We start from the raw sequence: 18,483 nt of genomic DNA, 5'->3' as shown, positions 1-18,483 counted from the left end.
CATGAATCGAATGGAGAGTCACGTAAGCAACTGACGTATAAGCTTTGCTTGGAGGCACACAGATGATGTCCCTATTGAAAGATACTCAAAGTTGACCTCCCCTTCTTCCCTCCCTCCCTCCCTTCCTCTTTTCCTCCCCCTCTCCCGCCCTCCCTCCTTTCCTCCCTCCCTTTCCACCCTTCCTTCCACAGTTATTGAACACTTAACTTCATGGAAGGCACTACTAAGATTGACCCTGGAACTTAGCATCCTCTGCTCTCATGAAGTCTATAATCTAGTAGATGAGATCAACAAGTAAATCAGAGATAAAAGTACTTGTGGTTAGTTATGTGGAAGGGTTCTATGGGTGGTTCAGTGATATAGGGAAGAATTGGCTGAGGTTATGTCACTGAACTGACTTCAAAGGACAAGTAAGGGTTAGCTAAGGGAGTGAGGAATGACCCAGACCCAGGATGAATACACAGGTCAGATAATGAGACAGTCTTGTGGTTGGCCTGCATGACTGGGATGGCATAAAAGGGAACTCTGCCTAGAACTTTCTATCCCTGAACAATCACCATCAGTGCTATATAAAACATTCTAACATAAATATTACAAAATCTGCAAATTATCTGACAAACCTCATACTACTCTCTCAGGTAAGTGCCCAAATTGTCAGTTTCATGAGAAAATAAAAGCTGATTTCATTTGTTTGATCTCTGTTAAAGCCAGCAGAAATGATTTATTGATTTTTTTAAAGGAAAATATATTTTTAAATACCACTTTTTGCAAGCATCTTATTAATAGATGTGGAGATTTCATATACCCCAAACATACTTGTAGATACAAAAATTTTAACAGTTTTGAGGAAAATCAATAGAATAATCAGAAAACTCATGAAAAGATGAACAAAGAGCAAAAAATTACATATCTTGCTGTCAGTGTTATTTTTTTAATGTTCAAAGTTTGCATTTTGTTACTTCTCACTTGGGTCCAAATGTACCTTAATGGGTTTTCTGTTTGTTTTGTTTTGCCATAAAAATTCAAGTTAACACATAAATGAAGCACATACTCTGAACACAGCTAGGGTAATGCAGAAGCTCAAAGCAAGGAGTAGGTGTAGGAAGAACTCCTGTGCACTTCTGTAAAGCCTGGGAGATCACATTGCCCACTGCGTTTGTCAGTATGCTCACGTTCACATGCCAGGTGGAAGTCTATTTGAATGGGGTTGAATGCTTAGAGGAAGTTTGTTCCTCCCAACAAACTTCCTTTCCTTTTTTAATTTTTATTAAATATAGTTGGTTTACAATGTTGTATTAGTTTCAGGTGTAGTAAAGTGATTCAGTTGAGTATATATTATTTCAGATTCTCTCCCATTATAGGTTATTATAAGATATTGAATATAGTTCCCTATGCTATACAGTAGGACCTTGTTGTTTATCTGTTTTATATATAGTAGTTTGTATCTGCTAATCCCAAACTCTTAATTTATCACTCCCCCCCTTTCCCCTTTGGTAACTATAAGTTTACCAACAAATTTTCTTTTGTCAGACAAGAACTCGCCTTGCTCTTTTTCACTTGATTATTAGGAAGCTCCTAGCCCTTCTTGGCCTAGGCTTTCTTTCCATTCATCTGCCACCTCTTGGTTTCATTAGGTTATTTGAAAGAAAAATCCTAGAGCCTCTGTGAGTCTCACTGAAACTGCTTAAAATCTCCAATGGAAGTAGAAGGGTTAAAAGTAATGGTAACATCAAAGAATGGTGGTTTATCACAGGAATGCAAAAGCAATCGAATTTGAGTCCTCACCATAGACGGAACATTATCAAAGTGGCTGCACCCATGCCTTTTCCCAGTATAGTGGAGGCCCTGTACATAAAGTTCTCCTACCTACTCCCTCCTCACTGGATAGAGCAGATAAGCAGTCCAGAGGTATTTGTGTGTAGTGATTTTACAAATTATTATTACAACATATTATTAAATAATATTACAAATTAATATCATATAACTTATGTATATTATTATTTCGATAGTAGTCCACAACTAGTAAGTCATAACAAAGCGTTGTGACATCTGCCATCATTTTGGGTTATAGATGCAGAGAGACTATTCCACAGTTTGAGTGCCTGAGAATGTTTTTTCATATGCCTGTGCTGTTTCACCTAATGGCTGGAGCTCATTATTGGTAACTGATTATTAAAAAACTGAGGTCATCTGGAGTCAGTGACTCTAAGCAGACGGAATGTTTTGCTAAAGCAATACTAGAGCTGCTAAATGAACTGGCTTAGCCAAACAAAAACGTGTATTCTAGCTCCCTATGAGTTGTTATTTTTTTAAAAAATTAGCATAAAATATTGCTAATTGAGTGTCTAGGCCCCTACATGGTAAAGGGGACTTTAGATGAACCTAACAAAACAGGACCATGAAAAGAGCAGTGGAAGAGGATCTGGGTGTAGAACCGGTTCTACACTGTCTAGTTTTGTCGTTTCTCTGGGCCTTCATTTCTTCAGAAGAGGAGGGGCTGAGTCTAAAGATTTTCACTGGGTCTCACAGTTGAGAGGGAACACAGATTTCTCTGTCGAAATTCAACTAAACTGAGAGTCTAATGGTATCCTCCAGGCAGGTAGTGGTGTGTGAGGCACAGTCTTATTTTAGCACAGAGACCCTGAAATGCATCTGCTGTCTTTGCCCTGCCTACTAACCTTGAGTAGGACGCTTGAGTGGGTGCTTGGTGCAAGGTCCTTTGTTTACGATAGTGTCTCTTTGTCAGCTAGATGTGCACTTTGAGTAGTTTCTCTTTTTCCTTCGAAAGGTGAGGATGGATTCAGGTGGAATTACCCATATTCTCCTACTCTATCCTTTTAAAATTCATGAGATAGATGCCAGGGTGTATATGTCTCCAGTGAGCGAAGCTCACTCGGGGTGACTGCAGCTTAGTGGTTAAGAAGGTAGGCTCTGGAGTGGGAGTCATTTTGGCCCCATTCCAGTCCTACGATTCATTTGCTGTGTGACCTTGGACAAGTTATTCGGCCTCTGTGCCCTAGCCTCTTCAAATGTAAAATGGGGAAATAGTTGACCCTACCTCTCAGAGTGTAGAGCATTTGGGGCAAATGTCTGATACAAAGTAAAAGCCCCATTAACAGACCGCTGTCCTTGCTTTATTCCTGTGTAATAAGCGGCATGAACCTATGGCCTGGATCTTATCACAACCCCGTTGTGAGCAACTGAAAGGAGAATCAGAGAGGAAGAGCGGAAGGGGCGCCTGAAGACCTCTCTGCGAGCGGGAAGGATGGTGCTTAAACCATTCCCGGGAGATGGATGTTTATGCTCCCCTTACAGCTCTTTAGGGAATAAAATTACCTCGAGCTTTCACTTGCCTAATTCAATGTCTGACAACTTCCCTGGCTCAGGAAGTTATTCTTTCTGTGTGGCTTAATTACCTATTGTTGCAGTTTCAGTTTGGGATGAAGGAAAGTTAGTGGGTCTGACTCTGAGATAAAGGGTCTGCCGAAAAACCACTGGGTTGAACTCAAACACTCATTCTCAGCAAACGGGTGCGGGGCTCAGGTCTGCCCTGTTGAGGTGCCCCAGGGGCTCTCTGTGCACATCTGCAGGGCGGCCAGGAGGGAGGGACCATGGGCGGCAGGGGCGGCACTTATCATGGACCCAGAATGCTTGGCTCTGGACTCCCACCCCCACTGTAACCTGAGCAGCTTCATATTCATGCTTTCTCTGTACTTGCTTGAGAGATTTCACCAGGAGAAAGGGTTATGCAGATAAAAGAAAAATTTGAAAACCTGGAGGCCAGTGTATGTCTCCAAAAAGCTACCCGACATGACAGGTCACTTGACAGCTGACTCGGTTACTTCTTGTCTCAGCTCCTCTGAGCTGCCTGTTGGAAAGCAGCAGCATCCTGTGTGTGAGTGCGTGCGCACGTGCTCACAGTGATGGTGGGAGAGGGAGGATAAATGGGAAAATTTACAGGGAGTGGAACTTTATAAATCTAAGATATAATTATTATGAGACTGGAAAAAGCCCCCTCTAATATATTCAAGGGAATCATCTTGACCCAGCCTTGTGTGGGGGAGCCCCTGGGAATTAATAGAGGGTTTTCACCTCTAGCCTATATGATGGGGTGACAGTGATTGTAGCCCAAGATTGAGAGCAGAACCATGTGGCACATGCCCACCTAATGAAATAGGTTCCGAGGGGTATTGACCAAAGTAAAGGGAGTGAATACAGATTGTGCACGGGAAGATTTATGCCCACTGAGTGCTGTGCAGCAATGGGCTTGTAAGCCCTTCCCGCCAAACACTGCCCTGGGCACACGTTAAGGCGAGGCATTGAGCCTCGCTGAGCACTGCATCCTCGTCTCTGACGGACAACTTAGTTGTGTTCAGGCTTTTAAGTAATGGCCTCAGAGGATGGCCTTGGAGCACCGGAAGGTTCAGAAGGAAACTCCTCTGCCAGCCTGAGTCCAGGACAACATGGGTCTCAGTCCCTTCTCTTGAGCTTAGCAAGAATGGGAACATCACTCAGGACTGTGTGAGTGGGAGAAGGCTGTCTCCTAAAGCAGCAGTGACCCCAAAAGTCATGTTCAAATGATGAGATTTCTCTGCACACTTGGTTGTAAGTTCCTGACGGATGTAAACTTCTCTTCGGATGGGTCTCTGATTTTCTCCTGCTTGGGCAATTACTCTGATGGAGACATTTAAGGTTAGGCTGACAGCCTTGACTCCCTGTGATACAATCTATTAGATGTGTTACATAACTTAGTACTTACACCACCCTGTGAGGGTAAGTGGTATCTTTTCCATTATACAGATGAGGAATCTGTGGTATCTTCTCTCTTATACAGAATCTGAGGTCTCGAATTTATAGGACTTGCTGATGGTTGGTGGAGGCAGAGTTAGAATCTATATATGATTGATTTTAAGATTTGAAAGAGGAAGAAACCAGATGCCATCCCACTGCTAAAAATTGGCCTGAAACCAGCTTTACATATAGCAGATCTGCCTTAAAAAACCCTCTCTCATTTCTGCAGCTGAAATTACACACACACACACACACACACACACACACACACACACACACACACACACACACACAATCACAAAGACTTCTTTCTTCTTCAAATTGTTTGCTAAGCCAGAAGCAACCGTGGATCACTTGAAATGATGCACTAATCATCCCAGTTCCATTTTTCTTTCACCCTGATCACCGATCACAGCAGACTGTCCCTTTACTGCTGAGTGACGCTTGCTATAAGCACGTACTGCACCTAAGTGAATGAATGAATTAATGGGTGAGTGATGGATGGTAACAGCGGGAGGGGTGAGGCCCCTTGGTGGGATGAGCTCACCCATCTTCCTGCATCCACCTGCTGTCCTCTCTTCCTAGGGTGGCATGATAGCGCTGCTGCTGTCCATCTTGTGCCTCGTGATGATCCTGTACACTCGCCGGCGCTGGTGCAAGCGCCGCCGGGTCCCCCAGCCCCAGAAGAGTGCCAGCGCTGAGGCTGCCAATGAGATTCACTACATTCCTTCTGTGCTGATCGGCGGGCACGGGCGGGAGAGTCTGCGCAATGCCCGCGTGCAGGGCCACAACTCCAGCGGCACCCTGAGCATCCGGGAGACACCCATCCTGGATGGCTACGAGTACGACATCACTGACCTGCGCCACCACCTGCAGAGGGAGTGCATGAACGGAGGGGAGGACTTCGCCAGCCAGGTTACCCGCACCCTCGACTCCCTGCAGGGCTGCAACGAGAAGGCAGGGATGGACCTCACGCCAGGTGGGTACCTCGGTCCTTGTCTCAGGGCACTAGAGAGTGGGTAGGGAACAGCTGTTTTCTAATTTCATGGCTGGTTGTCATACATAATGGGATGTGCCAGTGCCCTTTCCCGGGTGGGCAAGAAGCGTAAGCATTTTCCTGAGATGATGGGAGCCGTTTTCTAATATACGAAATCAGAAGAACAAGGGTGAATTGGATCCCTCTCCACTTCCACTTGGCACTGGAAGTAGAGGGACTTTTACATCCAACAGAAGAGTGGGTTAGAGGCTTTTCCATATGTAATGAGCAATCCTCGGGAAAATAGGGATGTAGCAGAAAAGGTCAACGTGCGTGTGTGACATTTTTGTATGTGGTATGTTTGTGTGGGCAATTCAATTTTCCATTGAAGTGGAGGGGACAGAGGTATCTTTCTTTTCTATGACTCCTGAGACTTTGGCCTGGGGTGTTTTAGTTGTGTTGTCTTGCCCACACCTCTGTGGTCTTTACAAGGGATGTACTTCTTCAAAGAAAATAAAGGAATACGATCAAACTGTTTGACCTCAGATGCTTTGTGCATCTATGAGACACTGGGTGGAAGAGACTTGGAGCTAATGTGGCTGAACAAGACCAGAGTCGGTCAAATGCAGAGAGGAAATGACTGTACTTCTCATTTATAGCCTATCTCTCATACTTCTATAAATAACAACTATCTGTAGATAAAACCCCAAGACAATGATCCTTCAAGGAACTGCCCAATTATCTTTGAAGAAGACATTTTTGAAACTGAATATTGCTTAAGATATGTGGACTTTCTGTGGGGCTTGAAATCACATCATGGAGGTTTCCATTCTGCTTGTTATCTAGAGAAGATCCTATGACTAGGCATGTCTTAATAAGGTGTAAAGTCTAGACATTCCTTGAGACTAGGGGATGTGTCTTGAATATCTCATATATTCCATAGCACCTGCCATAGTGCTAAGCCCACCAAGTAGCCATATGATTAGAGACTTGGGGAGCAGGCAGATAGCACAAATATGTGAGAGAGCTGGATGTCAACAACAGGGAACGGAGCAGACTGGGATGAGAGAGAGGGGGCAGGTTCCGCCTGAATGCGCTCAAATTCAAATTTCTGTGAAACTCTGTGCTGACCAAAGGAAAGAAATCTGCAGTCTGTATCTCACCGAACGGCCACACGTGGTGACCCTATCAATACAGAATTGGTTGAATTGGATTTCCTTTCTTCACCCCTTCTCTCGTAACTCTGTAGTCCCCTAGAAATCAAAAAGAAGCATTTCAGTCTCTGCCAGTCTCTCACTTTAAAGCTTTCATATTTCAGTTTCTGTGAAACCCCATGTACTTGGTTCATGCAGATTTCCTTGCTCTCACTTTCTTTGGCCTTTTAAAGTTTCTGCCTTGGCCTTTCCTTATACAGGAAGCGACAATGCCAAGCTGTCGCTGATGAACAAGTATAAAGATAACATCATTGCTACCAGCCCCGTGGACTCCAACCACCAGCAGGCCACTCTGCTTTCTCACACCTCCAGTAGCCAGAGAAAGAGGATCAACAACAAAGCAAGAGGTACCCGCGTCTGGTGTTAGGGCTTGAAGGTGGCTTCCTTAATACCAGCAGAGGCAGGGCCATTAATATCCTTGACCCCCACTCTCAGGCATTGCTAGAGGGGCTGTGTTTGGTCTCAGTCTTTCTACAGGCCTGTTGTGCGTTACTTAACCAACAAATTTAAATGTATACACACCCTTTGACCAAGTAATTTTAGCAATGAGAATTTATACTTAGTAAATAATAATTGGACAAGTATGCAAAGATGTGTGTAAAAGGCTGTTCATCCCAACATTGTTTAAAAGAGCAAAAAATTGGAAGTAGCTTAAATGTCCGTCAATGGGGAATTGCTTAACTACCTGCACATCTGTCTCCTGGCCAGTGGCTTAAGATGATACTATAGATCTATATTTGTTCGTATGGAAAGTTGCCCACCCATCTATTCAATGGGGAAAAATTAGGTTATAAAATAGAAGGTACAGCAGAATGTCATTTTTAAGGGGAACTTAAAAAACCTTTATCTGCTTCTGTATCAGGAAAAAGTTGGAGAGTGTATTCATCAAATGTTAACAGAGTCTTTCTCTGACTTGGAGGATTTAGAGGACATCAGCGTTGTTCCTTTTAAACATGTGGGGGTCTTTTGTTTATTCTTTTCTCTCTTTTTCACATTGAATATATATTAATCCTAGAACCAGTTAAAAAATACAATATAGACATTAAGACATACAGACATATGCCCCTTAGGACATAATTCCAGCCTCTATCAACCAGAATCATGACGTGTAATGAGGGAAATTTCCCTTTCTTCCTTTTCCACGTACCGTCCACGATGGTCCTCTCTGGCAGGTGGCTCTCCTCAGTAGGAGCATGGGCTGGGTGGATGTAGGGCTCTAGTGATGGCTGTCATATCGAGGTCTCCTTCTCCAATAAATCTGTGTATCATCAGGAAGCTCCAATCCCTGTGGCTACTCCTCCCAGATTGTCAGTCACCCTGCTCGTGTTTTCCCCTTGAACTTGCCCAATGATTTGGTGTCATGAAGACAAAACCGAAGACACTGCTTTTGCCCTTGTCTTTTCATTACAGCTGGTTCCGCCTTCCTGAACCCTGAAGGAGATTCTAGCACAGAGGCAGAAAATGACCCCCAGCTGACCTTTTACACTGACCCCTCGCGGAGCCGAAGGCGCAGTAGAGGTATGAAGGATAGAGGGGCAAAGTGGGGTGAGAGGGGCCATGGGGCGGGGAAGGCAGGGAGCTACAGAGGTGCTGGGTCAGGGAGGGGGCTCTGTGGACCAAAGCCAGTGTCCGCAGGAAGAATTCTTGGACCAGACTTGGTGTTTCCTCCTAAGGAAGAAAGAAGAGCCTAGAGTGGAAAATTTCAGAGAATCATCTCTCCCAGATAATGGCACTCTCAAACAAGTTTCCAAGTTGTTTGAAAGGCTATTTCTTGGTCAGAAGACTCTCAATTCCTTCTGGAAGCCTCGGGAGTCATATTTTGCTGTTTAGACACAGGAAATAAAGTTGATAAAGTGTGTTATACATGAAAAAATAGACAGTATATTTACCCTCGCTTACCCAGCCATCCTGGGATTGAGTGAGGCAGAGCTTGGGGGGTGGGGTTAGTTGAGGAACGATCTGTGGCCTGAAAAACATGTGTAGTGGTTTTTGACCTTTAATCCCCTGCCCAGCAGAATCACAGGACTCCCAGGGCCCAAGTCCCCTCCGGTCTTCTAGCAGGGCCCAGGTTGGTTTGTTCATTCTTCTCAGTGTTGATAGAGTTGTCCTTTCACGCAGCCATGGTCTGTGACTCTCCACCCTGATGTTCAGTGGCTTCAGGCATGGCTGTTGCAGCTGTGGCTACCAGTGCCTATGACTTTGTGGTCTCACCATCGTTACTGAGGGAGGTCTGTGTTCAGGCACCAAAAAAGCTTCAGCATGTACTTGCTGTGTGATACTGGATAAAGACAACAACTTCTCTGAGCCTCAGTTTCCTCACATATTAAATGGGTTAACAGTACCTCACGCATAGGGCTTAATTATATTAAAATGTGCCTTTTTGGTGACTGGCAAGGCACTATGAGATCTCTATTGTGTTGCTGTTAGAACTCTCCACAGTGCAGCCTTGGGTTTCTACAGCACTTCATCTTGAAGAATTTTAGACAGGGGCCCGTCGAGATACAATGGAGGGTATTTGAGTGATGTCATCTTGTGTGATAGCCAATAACATTTTCCCCAGCCAATAATCAACCAGTGCCGCCCCCCCCCGCCCAAAGACACCTACCTTTTGGCTGTCTCCCACCTCCATCTGAGTTCTTGACGTACTGAGGAATTCTTCCCAGAGATTGAAGGAAGCCCTGTTAATTCCTCAGTTCCAGTTCTGCAGGCTCTGCTGCTATCAGTACAAAAGTTCTTCCCACCACTTTTCTCAAGAGATCAGTGGGGCTCCGGGTTGCCTAATGTCTGGTGCCCCAGTATCCCTGAGGTGAGACTGTTGACTCTTGATGTTCATTACATATTTATATACAGCAGAGAGTCGTCCTAGGCCCATCCACCCTAGGCCACAGCAAAGCAGGGTGGGTTCTGCTTTAATAAAATCCCGTGTAAGAAAATCTATAGTAATGAATTAGAATGAGTTCCTTTGCAACATAAAATTGTTACTTTTAAATACCAAGGTCTCCTAGTACATCAACTGTTTATTGCTTTTAACTAGACTGTAAGCTTCTTACGGATGGGCTTTTCTAATTTATTTTTCCGAAGTGCCTAGTGAGGGATTTTGCCTATAATAGATGCTTGCCAGTGTTTGTTGAATTGAACTGGATACATCAATCAGGCCAGCAGGAAATTTTATAACCCACCTGTCATGGGTCAGGCTTTGCGATCAGTAGTAGAAACATGAAAACATGGCACAGTGATAAGACTTAATTTTATAATATAAATAAAGTAAAATGAGTACTCAGAAGAGAGAACAGTTAATTCTACCTGGCAGCAAAAGGAGGCAAAAAGGGAGAAAATAATTAGACTTGGATTATATACAATGCATAGAATTTCTTGAAAGAGGAAAATCTAGGGGAAGGGCATTTCAGTAGAGGAAAAGAGCAGATACAAAGCCTTGAAGGCACAAAAGAACATGGCATTTTCAAGCAAGTAAAAGGAGTTCAATGTGGTAGTTGTAATCCAGGATTTGAATATGTAGGCGCACAGGGACAGGAAGGATGGGGCTGGATAACAGGCTAGAGGACCAGTGCACGCACGATGTTAATGGGTTTGCACTTGGTTCTGTAGGTCAAAGGGGACCACTGGAAATTTTGAAGTCAGGTAGAGATTCTGGATGATGGGTTGATGATGCAGAAGGACCAGAGAGACAAGAGGCAGAGCAGCAAGTCATTTTGCCATCACAGGAGAGCAAGTGCCTGTAAACAGTGACTACACTGTGTGAGAAGGGCTGTAACAGCAGGGTGCACAAGGGCGGGAGGAACAGCAAGGAATGAGTGAGAATCGGTTCTTGAAGGTTTCAGGGAAGTGTTTACAGGGAGATATTGTTTGAGCTGAGACTTGAAGAGTAGGTGTATACCAGGCTGACAAGGTGACAAAATGGCATTCTGTGGAGGAGGAAATAGTATGTGCAGAGTCACAGGGACATAAACAATAATTGTCTAGTCAGAGAGCAGGAAATAGTTGACTAGAATAAAGCTTCTGGGGCAGCCTGTGGTCTGCTTCGGAAATAAGGCTGGAAGATCAGGAGATCTCCCTTGACTGAAGGACTTAGACCTGACACTTCAGCTGGAGTCACTGAAGGTTTTTTAAAGAGAAAAGCCCTGGTCTGCTCTGCTTTGTGAACGATCCCTCTAAGGCAGCGTGGAGGATAGGTGAGAGCAGGGGGAAGTTGAGGCAGGGAGACTGGGTGGATGGCTGTTGCCATAGTCCAGGGGTGAGATGATAGACCAAGGTAGGGATGCAGAGGATGGAGCAAGAGAAATTTGGGGCACAGAATGAAAAAAGATTTAATGGCATTGGTGGGGGGTGGGGGTGGCTTATGAAAGAGAGGGAAGAGATAGACATGATGGTGTTTGGGGGCTTGAGGAGCCAAGTAGACGGCAGTGCCATTCGCTGGGCAGTGGAAATGGTAGGGAGAGCAGGGTTGGAAGGAGGGTGCAGAGCCCACTTTTGGATATCGCATTTGAGTGCCTGAGGGCCATTCGGGTGGCGGATCTGGGCGCTGCTCAGACCTGGTATGGGCTGGAGGAAGAAATGTGTAAGTGTGGGAAGTAGACTCGTGTTGAAAGGGTACTAACATGAATAGAAAATCTCCAGGTAGCAAGGGACAGGGGATCCAGAGGCCACCTGCCACCCTGCAATCACTCCCTCCCAGCTATTGCCAACACACCCACTCAGGGGACCTGCTCCCAGAAAAGATGTGTGGCGCCATAGACCACATCTTTTCCCATGTTCCTGAGAACGGCAATTGCAAAGGCTCCACTGGACCCAGAGACTGAATAGTGAATTGTCTAGGGGCTGTAACCTCACTGGATCTGTGTGTTGATTCCAGCTCCCCTCCTTAGTAGCTGCTTGACCCTGGACATGCCCTATAGCCTCTCTAACGCACTGTTTCTGTGGGAGCTGCCTCATCAGGCTGTCATCGTTAAATGATATGCCCAGGTGTGAGACACGTAAGACACCTGATATGTCAGGTGTAAGGTGCCTGACAGGTAATTACACTTATTCATAAGTGTAAACTATCACTATAAGGTTAATCTCTTTGAGACTTATTTTCCTTATCTATAAAGTGGGTAGTTACTGTACAGACTCATAGATTTATTGTAAGGAAGCAAATATTTAAAATAATGTATGTAAAACACTTAGCACGTTGTCAGCCATAATAGATGCCTTTCATTGCTATCAATAATAAATATTAACACAGACTGTAAGAAAATTCCAAAGTATTCATACATTTGGTCGGCAGCTTGCTTTGCTTTCTTGCTTTCCCACATCTGTTCTGTTTCCATGTGAAAGGTCCCTCTTCTTACTACCATTTTATCCTCTCCACCAAAACCAAACAAACACCCCAAAAACCTCCCTTCTTAGCCCTGTCCCCAGCTACTTGGAAGTGTTTCTTATCCCTCAGCTTTCGTATTTTCTCCCTAAGCTTCCATTTATAACCTTACCCCAAGGACTGCAGGACTGGGGAGAGCCTTCTGGTGTGACAATATCTTCTACTTGTATAGAGCAGACGTTCCTTGTTTTCCTCCTTCCAAGCCCTGGACTCTCACCCACAGAGTAGGTGAGAGGTAGTTTGAACCCCAGGAGTGGAGAAGCTGGTTGGTGAGAGCGTCCTCTGTGGAAAGCCATGGGAAGTGCAGGGAGTTCCAGCGTAGGGTAAAAGCATTCCCACCACCCTTGGGCAAGAGGTTGGAGCCCTGCCAGGCGAGTAGAGGGGGACAGTGCCCTCCTTTATGATTTCTCTTGTGGCCTGGCCCAGGAGGCATGCAGAAGACTTGCTCACAGCTGACGATTGTTGACTCTGAGGACCACCAGTGGCCCAGTCCCCTCTGACACCAGGCGATGACATGGTGTTCCATGAGGGTGAAAGTCACTGAGCTCACGCACTAGTCGCATTTCCCACCTGGGCTGGGTTTGCCAGCTGCCTCCCCTGTTTTCCAGGTTGAGCAGCAAAAGGCCGAAATGGCCCTTCACTACCGAGATTTTTCCCATCAAGTGTCTTGCTTTTGCCTTATTTTCAGTGGGCTCTCCCCGAAGTCCTGTGAATAAGACCACCTTGACATTGATCAGCATCACCAGCTGCGTGATCGGCCTTGTGTGTTCCTCTCACGTCAGCTGCCCTCTCGTTGTCAAAATCACCCTGCACGTCCCCGAGCACCTGATTGCTGATGGTAAGTCCACCTCTGAGGATGCCACCTCTGCCCCTCCCCCGAGGAGAATGTTTCAGGGTGGGCAGGGAAAATATAGACAAGCCAGGGAGCCCTGTTACCTATTAGTGAGGAAAAAATAAACCTGGATAAGAAAGACTTAGGACAAAGTTAGATTGTCCACTGATGAAATCAGAAAGCAGGTTAAAAAAAAAAAAAACAGATCACCTCCTCCTTTCTATGCCCATTTCCCATTTCTGTTTGTTTTTAATTAAGCACCTGTCTTTGTGGATAAATGCAGGGCATACTGGCTATAGGTACATAGACACCAAGATTCTCTTAGCCTTTGAATGGGGAAAAGCTAAGTGGAGTAGTAGAATGTTTAAGCGTTAGCCACGTTTCCGTTTGATATGCCTGGTGAGAAATTCCTAATTGCAGTAACTTGCTATGAGCCTAGAACTCTGAAGCAATAATTTACTTTCATCCAGGGGGATCCTGATATAATGAGGGAATAATATACATTCTGAGAGTCCCTGAATTAGTTAAGCCCAGAGCACCTAATTGACTTGTTAATGTCTGTTCTCTTGGTTGCCGTAAGGCTGAAAACAGGTGGGGACTGTCTGGAGTGTTAGAGGGCCTGCTATTTATTTTCATGGCAACTGAAGACAGGCAGCAGGTCTCCGTTCCTTGGACGACTGCCAGGGTCTGATGGAGCCGTGCCACGGCCATCACAGAGCTGCTCTGTCCCTGTATCCCTTGGGTCCACACTAGTAGACATGGGATGGGACAAGGCAGCAGGGGATGATATGGCGGGAGATCCAAGTGTTGGCCGAGTCTCCATCCGCTGATCCCTTGCTCTGTGACTCGTGGCGGGCCAGGATTGGTAGAAGTAATGACCTCGGGTGGGGGCTAATCTGCAGAGCATCGCTCAGCCTGTCTTCAGTAATGTGTGTGTGTGCTGTGGGCACACACGGGCATGCCTCCTCTCTCTCCCCCTGCAGGGAGCCGCTTCATCTTGCTGGAGGGGAGCCAGCTGGATGCCAGCGACTGGCTGAACCCTGCCCAAGTGGTTCTCTTCTCTCAGCAGAACTCCAGTGGGCCCTGGGCCATGGACCTTTGTGCCCGGCGGCTCCTGGACCCCTGTGAACACCAGTGTGACCCCGAAACTGGTAGGCTGGAGCACCGGGCAGAGGGTAACTGTCAGAGTTCATGCCTCTTGCAACTACCCCTCAAAATCCAGGCCATCCTTCCCAACTGACCCATTACCCCTGGGAGCTGAGACTGTGCAAGCTGGCAGCATGTGGGTGAGCCCCTGAGCTCGCTGGCTTAAAATGTGAGGTCATCTTCTGGCAGAAGCCTTGGAAGCCTCCTAACTGTAGCCCCAAGCCAGACAGATCAGCTCGCTGTGACCTCCACAGCCCATGTGCCCTCCAGTCAGGGGATATCAGCCAAGGGGGCTAAACTTTTATGCATGTTTATTGTAGAAAATATGGGGGGCTTCCCTGGTGGCGCAGTGGTTAGGAATCCGCCTGCCAATGCAGGGGACATGGGTTTGAGCCCTGGTTCGGGAAGATCCCACATGCTGCAGAGCAGCTAGGCCCGTGCGCCACAACTATTGAGCCTGCACTCTAGAGCCCGCGCACCTAGAGCCGGTGCTCCACAATGAGAGAGGCCACCGCAATGAGAGGCCCGCACACGGCAATGAAGAGTAGCCCCCACTCACCGCAACTAAAAAAAAAAGCCCACGTGCAGCAACGAAGACCCAATGCAGCCAAAAATAAATAAATTAATTAATTTAAAAAAAAATGGGAAAATTAGAAAAGCTTATAGAAGAAAATGATAATCATCTATAATTCTGTCTCCTGCAGAAATAATTTAAAAAATTTAATGTCTTTCCTCCCTTCCGATCTTTTATCTATGCCTGATTCTTAGAGGCTTGTAAGCACACCAAGTCCAGTAGAGTTTTCTTGATTTTTTTCACTTAACATTCTATCATGGGAATTTTCCAGAACCACTAAATAATCCTCAATAACGTAATTCTAATGGCCATTTGGTGTTCCACTGTATGTCTATATCATAGCTCCTATTTAAATAGTCCCCTATTATTTGACATGTAAGACGCATTAAATTTTTAATTAATGAATATCTTTCCACATAAATGTAGGGCATGTTTGAAGTTATTTTATTCAGATAAGTCTCAGAAGAGAGATTACTGGGTGAAAGGGTATAGCCATCTTTCAGGCTGTTATATTATCTAGGGGGGCTGGGGCTGCTCTGAGAGAAGGGGTTTGAATTCATACACAGCATGTACTGGGGTGCTCTCAGTGCTTCTTGAGCTCCAAGGAGTATGGCTCCTTCATCCCAGGTTGCTTTGCCCTTTCATTGTAGAAGGAGTTCCTCTATGGTAGTCTTTATAAAGACCTATTTCCAGTAGGTTCAGTACCACAGATAGCTCCTTCCCAGAGGAGTGGTAAGATGCCTAAGAAGCAAGGAAGGGGAGGTACTGATGTCTAAGATCCCCAAGTGAAACATTGCTGGAGTCTAGGGCCAGCTCTTCCAGCTCTCTGTACCTCACTTACAGCCCCCCTCCTCCACACACACACTCTCTCTCTCTCACACACACACACATGCATCATTTTAAGGTGCCGGGGTAGAAGGATATTAGTAGAGGTTGACTCCAAGAGATCTAGCTGTTACTTGTGTTACAGTCCATTGCTGTAGCTCTCTGGGGGAGTAACAGGTAACTGCAACATCAAAAGTTCACCTTCATAGGTCTAAAAGTTGTTGTTACATGGGCCCATCACAGAGATTCTAGGTCCCCCTATGAAGGAGAAAGTACAGCATTTTAAACATATGATGTCTAAGACTGTGCTTACTTGCTGCTCCTCCCACGCTGTCAGGCAAACACCAAACTAGACAGATGGGCCGTGCACCATGCCCAAAAGCCAGTGGGCTCGGGAGAGAAAAGCAGGCTCGTCTCAGAGGTGGGGCCTCTCCATGCAACTGAGCTAGTCTCTGGTCCCCTCTGACTTGGATTAGGAGACCCTGGACCACCTCACTTGTTAAACTCGCTTCTGAGAGAAGCGTGATCTCCAGAGGGCCTTGGAAGCTTCACCTGAGGTTTTTAAAGAACAGGAAGCACTTTGAATTACAGGTGGAAAGAGGGATTGGTGTTTTAAGCTTGGAGGGTCTTAGAGATAAACTCTTCCTTCCTTTAGGTCAATGCTCAAATTCCCCAAGAAGTTACACGACTTGCCCGAAGCCCCACAGCTACCTAAGGCAGAGTCGGTGTTCTGTCTACCATGAAATCAGAGCAGAAGTGGGATTGTAAAGGGTTGCTTAATTCCCCCGGACAGGTCAGAGCCAACGTATTTGTCACTGTGACACTATTCAAGCAGTCACCGTTGCTAAGCATCACTGTTTCCTGAGCCAGAAGCTGAAGAACCTGCTTGTCCATAGCAAAGCTCCCATCACCTCTTCAATCCCTCCTGGATGTCTCATTTCTAATCCTTACTGAAAATGACTTTGGGAAGCCCCTCCCCTGCTAGTGGCTTCCCAGTGTCTGTGACAATTAATGAATTTCCAACTGGAAAGCCAGGCAGAGAGGTTAAAAATAAGAACCCACCACAGAACTAAGGTGCGACATCTTCATTCCGGGGTAGCCGCTGAGAAATGATACTGCAGGGACTTCCATTTTCATTAATGCTGGGGTTGGAAACCCTCCCCCTTCCTGCCCTGCTTCTGTCTGTGCCTGGGATGATGTGGCCATCCCACGTGCTCGTCAGTAAGAAACTTTATCGCCTCCCACACTCCATCCTAAAGCCTTTCTCCAAAGAGCTGAGTGTGGGCATTGGCTGCAAGTCAAGTCGACGTTATTTTTGCAGTCCTCCAGCTAACTCACTTGGAAATGTCATGGTGTTGGGACATGTGCTTTCCCAGCCATGCCGAGGGGTCTGCCCACATGGATGGGTGGAACTGTGCAAGTGCACGTGTATACTTTTTCACACATGCAAACAAACACACAAACAGGCGCTCAGTCACTGCAAAGGAGCACCCTCCAGTGCCTGAAGCTCTCCTCAGGCATCCTTCCAATGTGTTTCAAACTTAAGTGTGTGTTTACTCGTCACCTGCACAGAGGTCCAGAGTACCAGGTATGGTAGGAGGCTAAATGGGCCCCCGAAGATGTTCACGACCTAATCCCCAGAACCTGTGAAAATGTCACGTTACCTGGCAAAGAAGAATTCAAGTTGCAGATGGTATTAAGGTTGCTAGACAACTGATCTTAAAATAAGGAGAGTATCTGGATTAACCAGGTGGGCCCAATGTAATCACAAGGGTGCTTAACAGTGGAAGAGAGGGGCAGAAGAGGCCAGAGTGATACGACATGAAAAGGAATCCACCAGCCATTGCTGGATTTGAAGGTTGAGGAACCAGTGAATGTGGGCATCCTCCAGAAGGTGGAAAAGGCAAGGAAACAGATTCTCCCCTCAAGTCTCCAGAAAGGAACATAGCGCTACAGACATCTTGTTTTTAGCCCAGTGAGACTCATATCAGATTTCCGACCAGCAGAACTGCAAGATAATATTTCTGTTGTTTTAAACCACTGAGTTTGTGATAATTTTTTATGGCAGCTATAGAAAACTAACACACTAGGGAAGGAGAAAAAGGACAGAAGAAAAATAAGCATTGTTATGCCCTCTTTATATCAATCACCCTGGCACAGTTTATAGAAGGTGGCTGCCCAGACCTTCTGCAGATGTGTCAGGAATCTCCGGAAGGACTGGAGCTGGAAGAGACTTGAGACCATTTTCCACTCCAGCCTCCCTTTTGCATTCTAGGAACGTGCTATCTGGGAGGGACGTAATGTACCTAAAGCCCTTAGCCTGGAAGCCCTCTGCCAACTGCACACTGACAGCCTCTCTCAGATCATCCTAGGTTAGTAACCCTGGGTGTGTCTCTGGTCACGTGGGGCTAACAGCAAACCACTGAAACTGTAATGCTTAATGCCCGTATGGATCCAGCCAGGGGTTGTCTTTTCCTGTACTTTCTAAGGGTTTTTGTGGTGGTTGTATGTTGGCTTGTTTTCTGAGGGCAACACAGACTAACTGGCCTCAGCAACTTCTCTTTCTTCTGCATTCCTGGCCTTTATTCTGCCATATGGGCAGCTGTGGAGGCTTCACACACCTGCTTGATTTCACAGCCCCCTTCAGTTCTGGCCACAGACCCTCACTGCCCTTTTCAAGATATGTAGCTTTTATGAGTCTGCAAGGAGCATGCACTTCCAAGCTAAATCAAGTTTTAATCACCATCCAAG

General features: G+C 45.9%; 1 protein-coding gene across 2 annotated transcripts in view; it reads left to right on the top strand.

Moving 5' to 3' along the window:
* Positions 1–18,483, top strand: part of ASTN1 (astrotactin 1) — a 330,103-nt gene that overhangs the window by 149,123 nt on the left and 162,497 nt on the right. Inside the window, exons 3-7 of one of the 2 annotated variants that reach the window (XM_060034430.1) lie at positions 5,377–5,770; positions 7,182–7,328; positions 8,392–8,499; positions 13,044–13,193; positions 14,171–14,338. In XM_060034430.1, the coding sequence (XP_059890413.1) occupies positions 5,377–5,770; positions 7,182–7,328; positions 8,392–8,499; positions 13,044–13,193; positions 14,171–14,338 (967 nt within the window). Of the gene's footprint in view, positions 1–5,376; positions 5,771–7,181; positions 7,329–8,391; positions 8,500–13,043; positions 13,194–14,170; positions 14,363–18,483 lie in introns of both variants that reach the window. The other variant, XM_060034419.1, reaches the window with a different exon arrangement.

This window comes from Delphinus delphis, chromosome 1 (assembly GCF_949987515.2).
Source record: "Delphinus delphis chromosome 1, mDelDel1.2, whole genome shotgun sequence".
NCBI lineage: Eukaryota > Metazoa > Chordata > Mammalia > Artiodactyla > Delphinidae > Delphinus > Delphinus delphis.
Note: the sequence above shows the minus strand (reverse complement) of the source record. Positions and strands in the feature narration are given on the sequence as shown.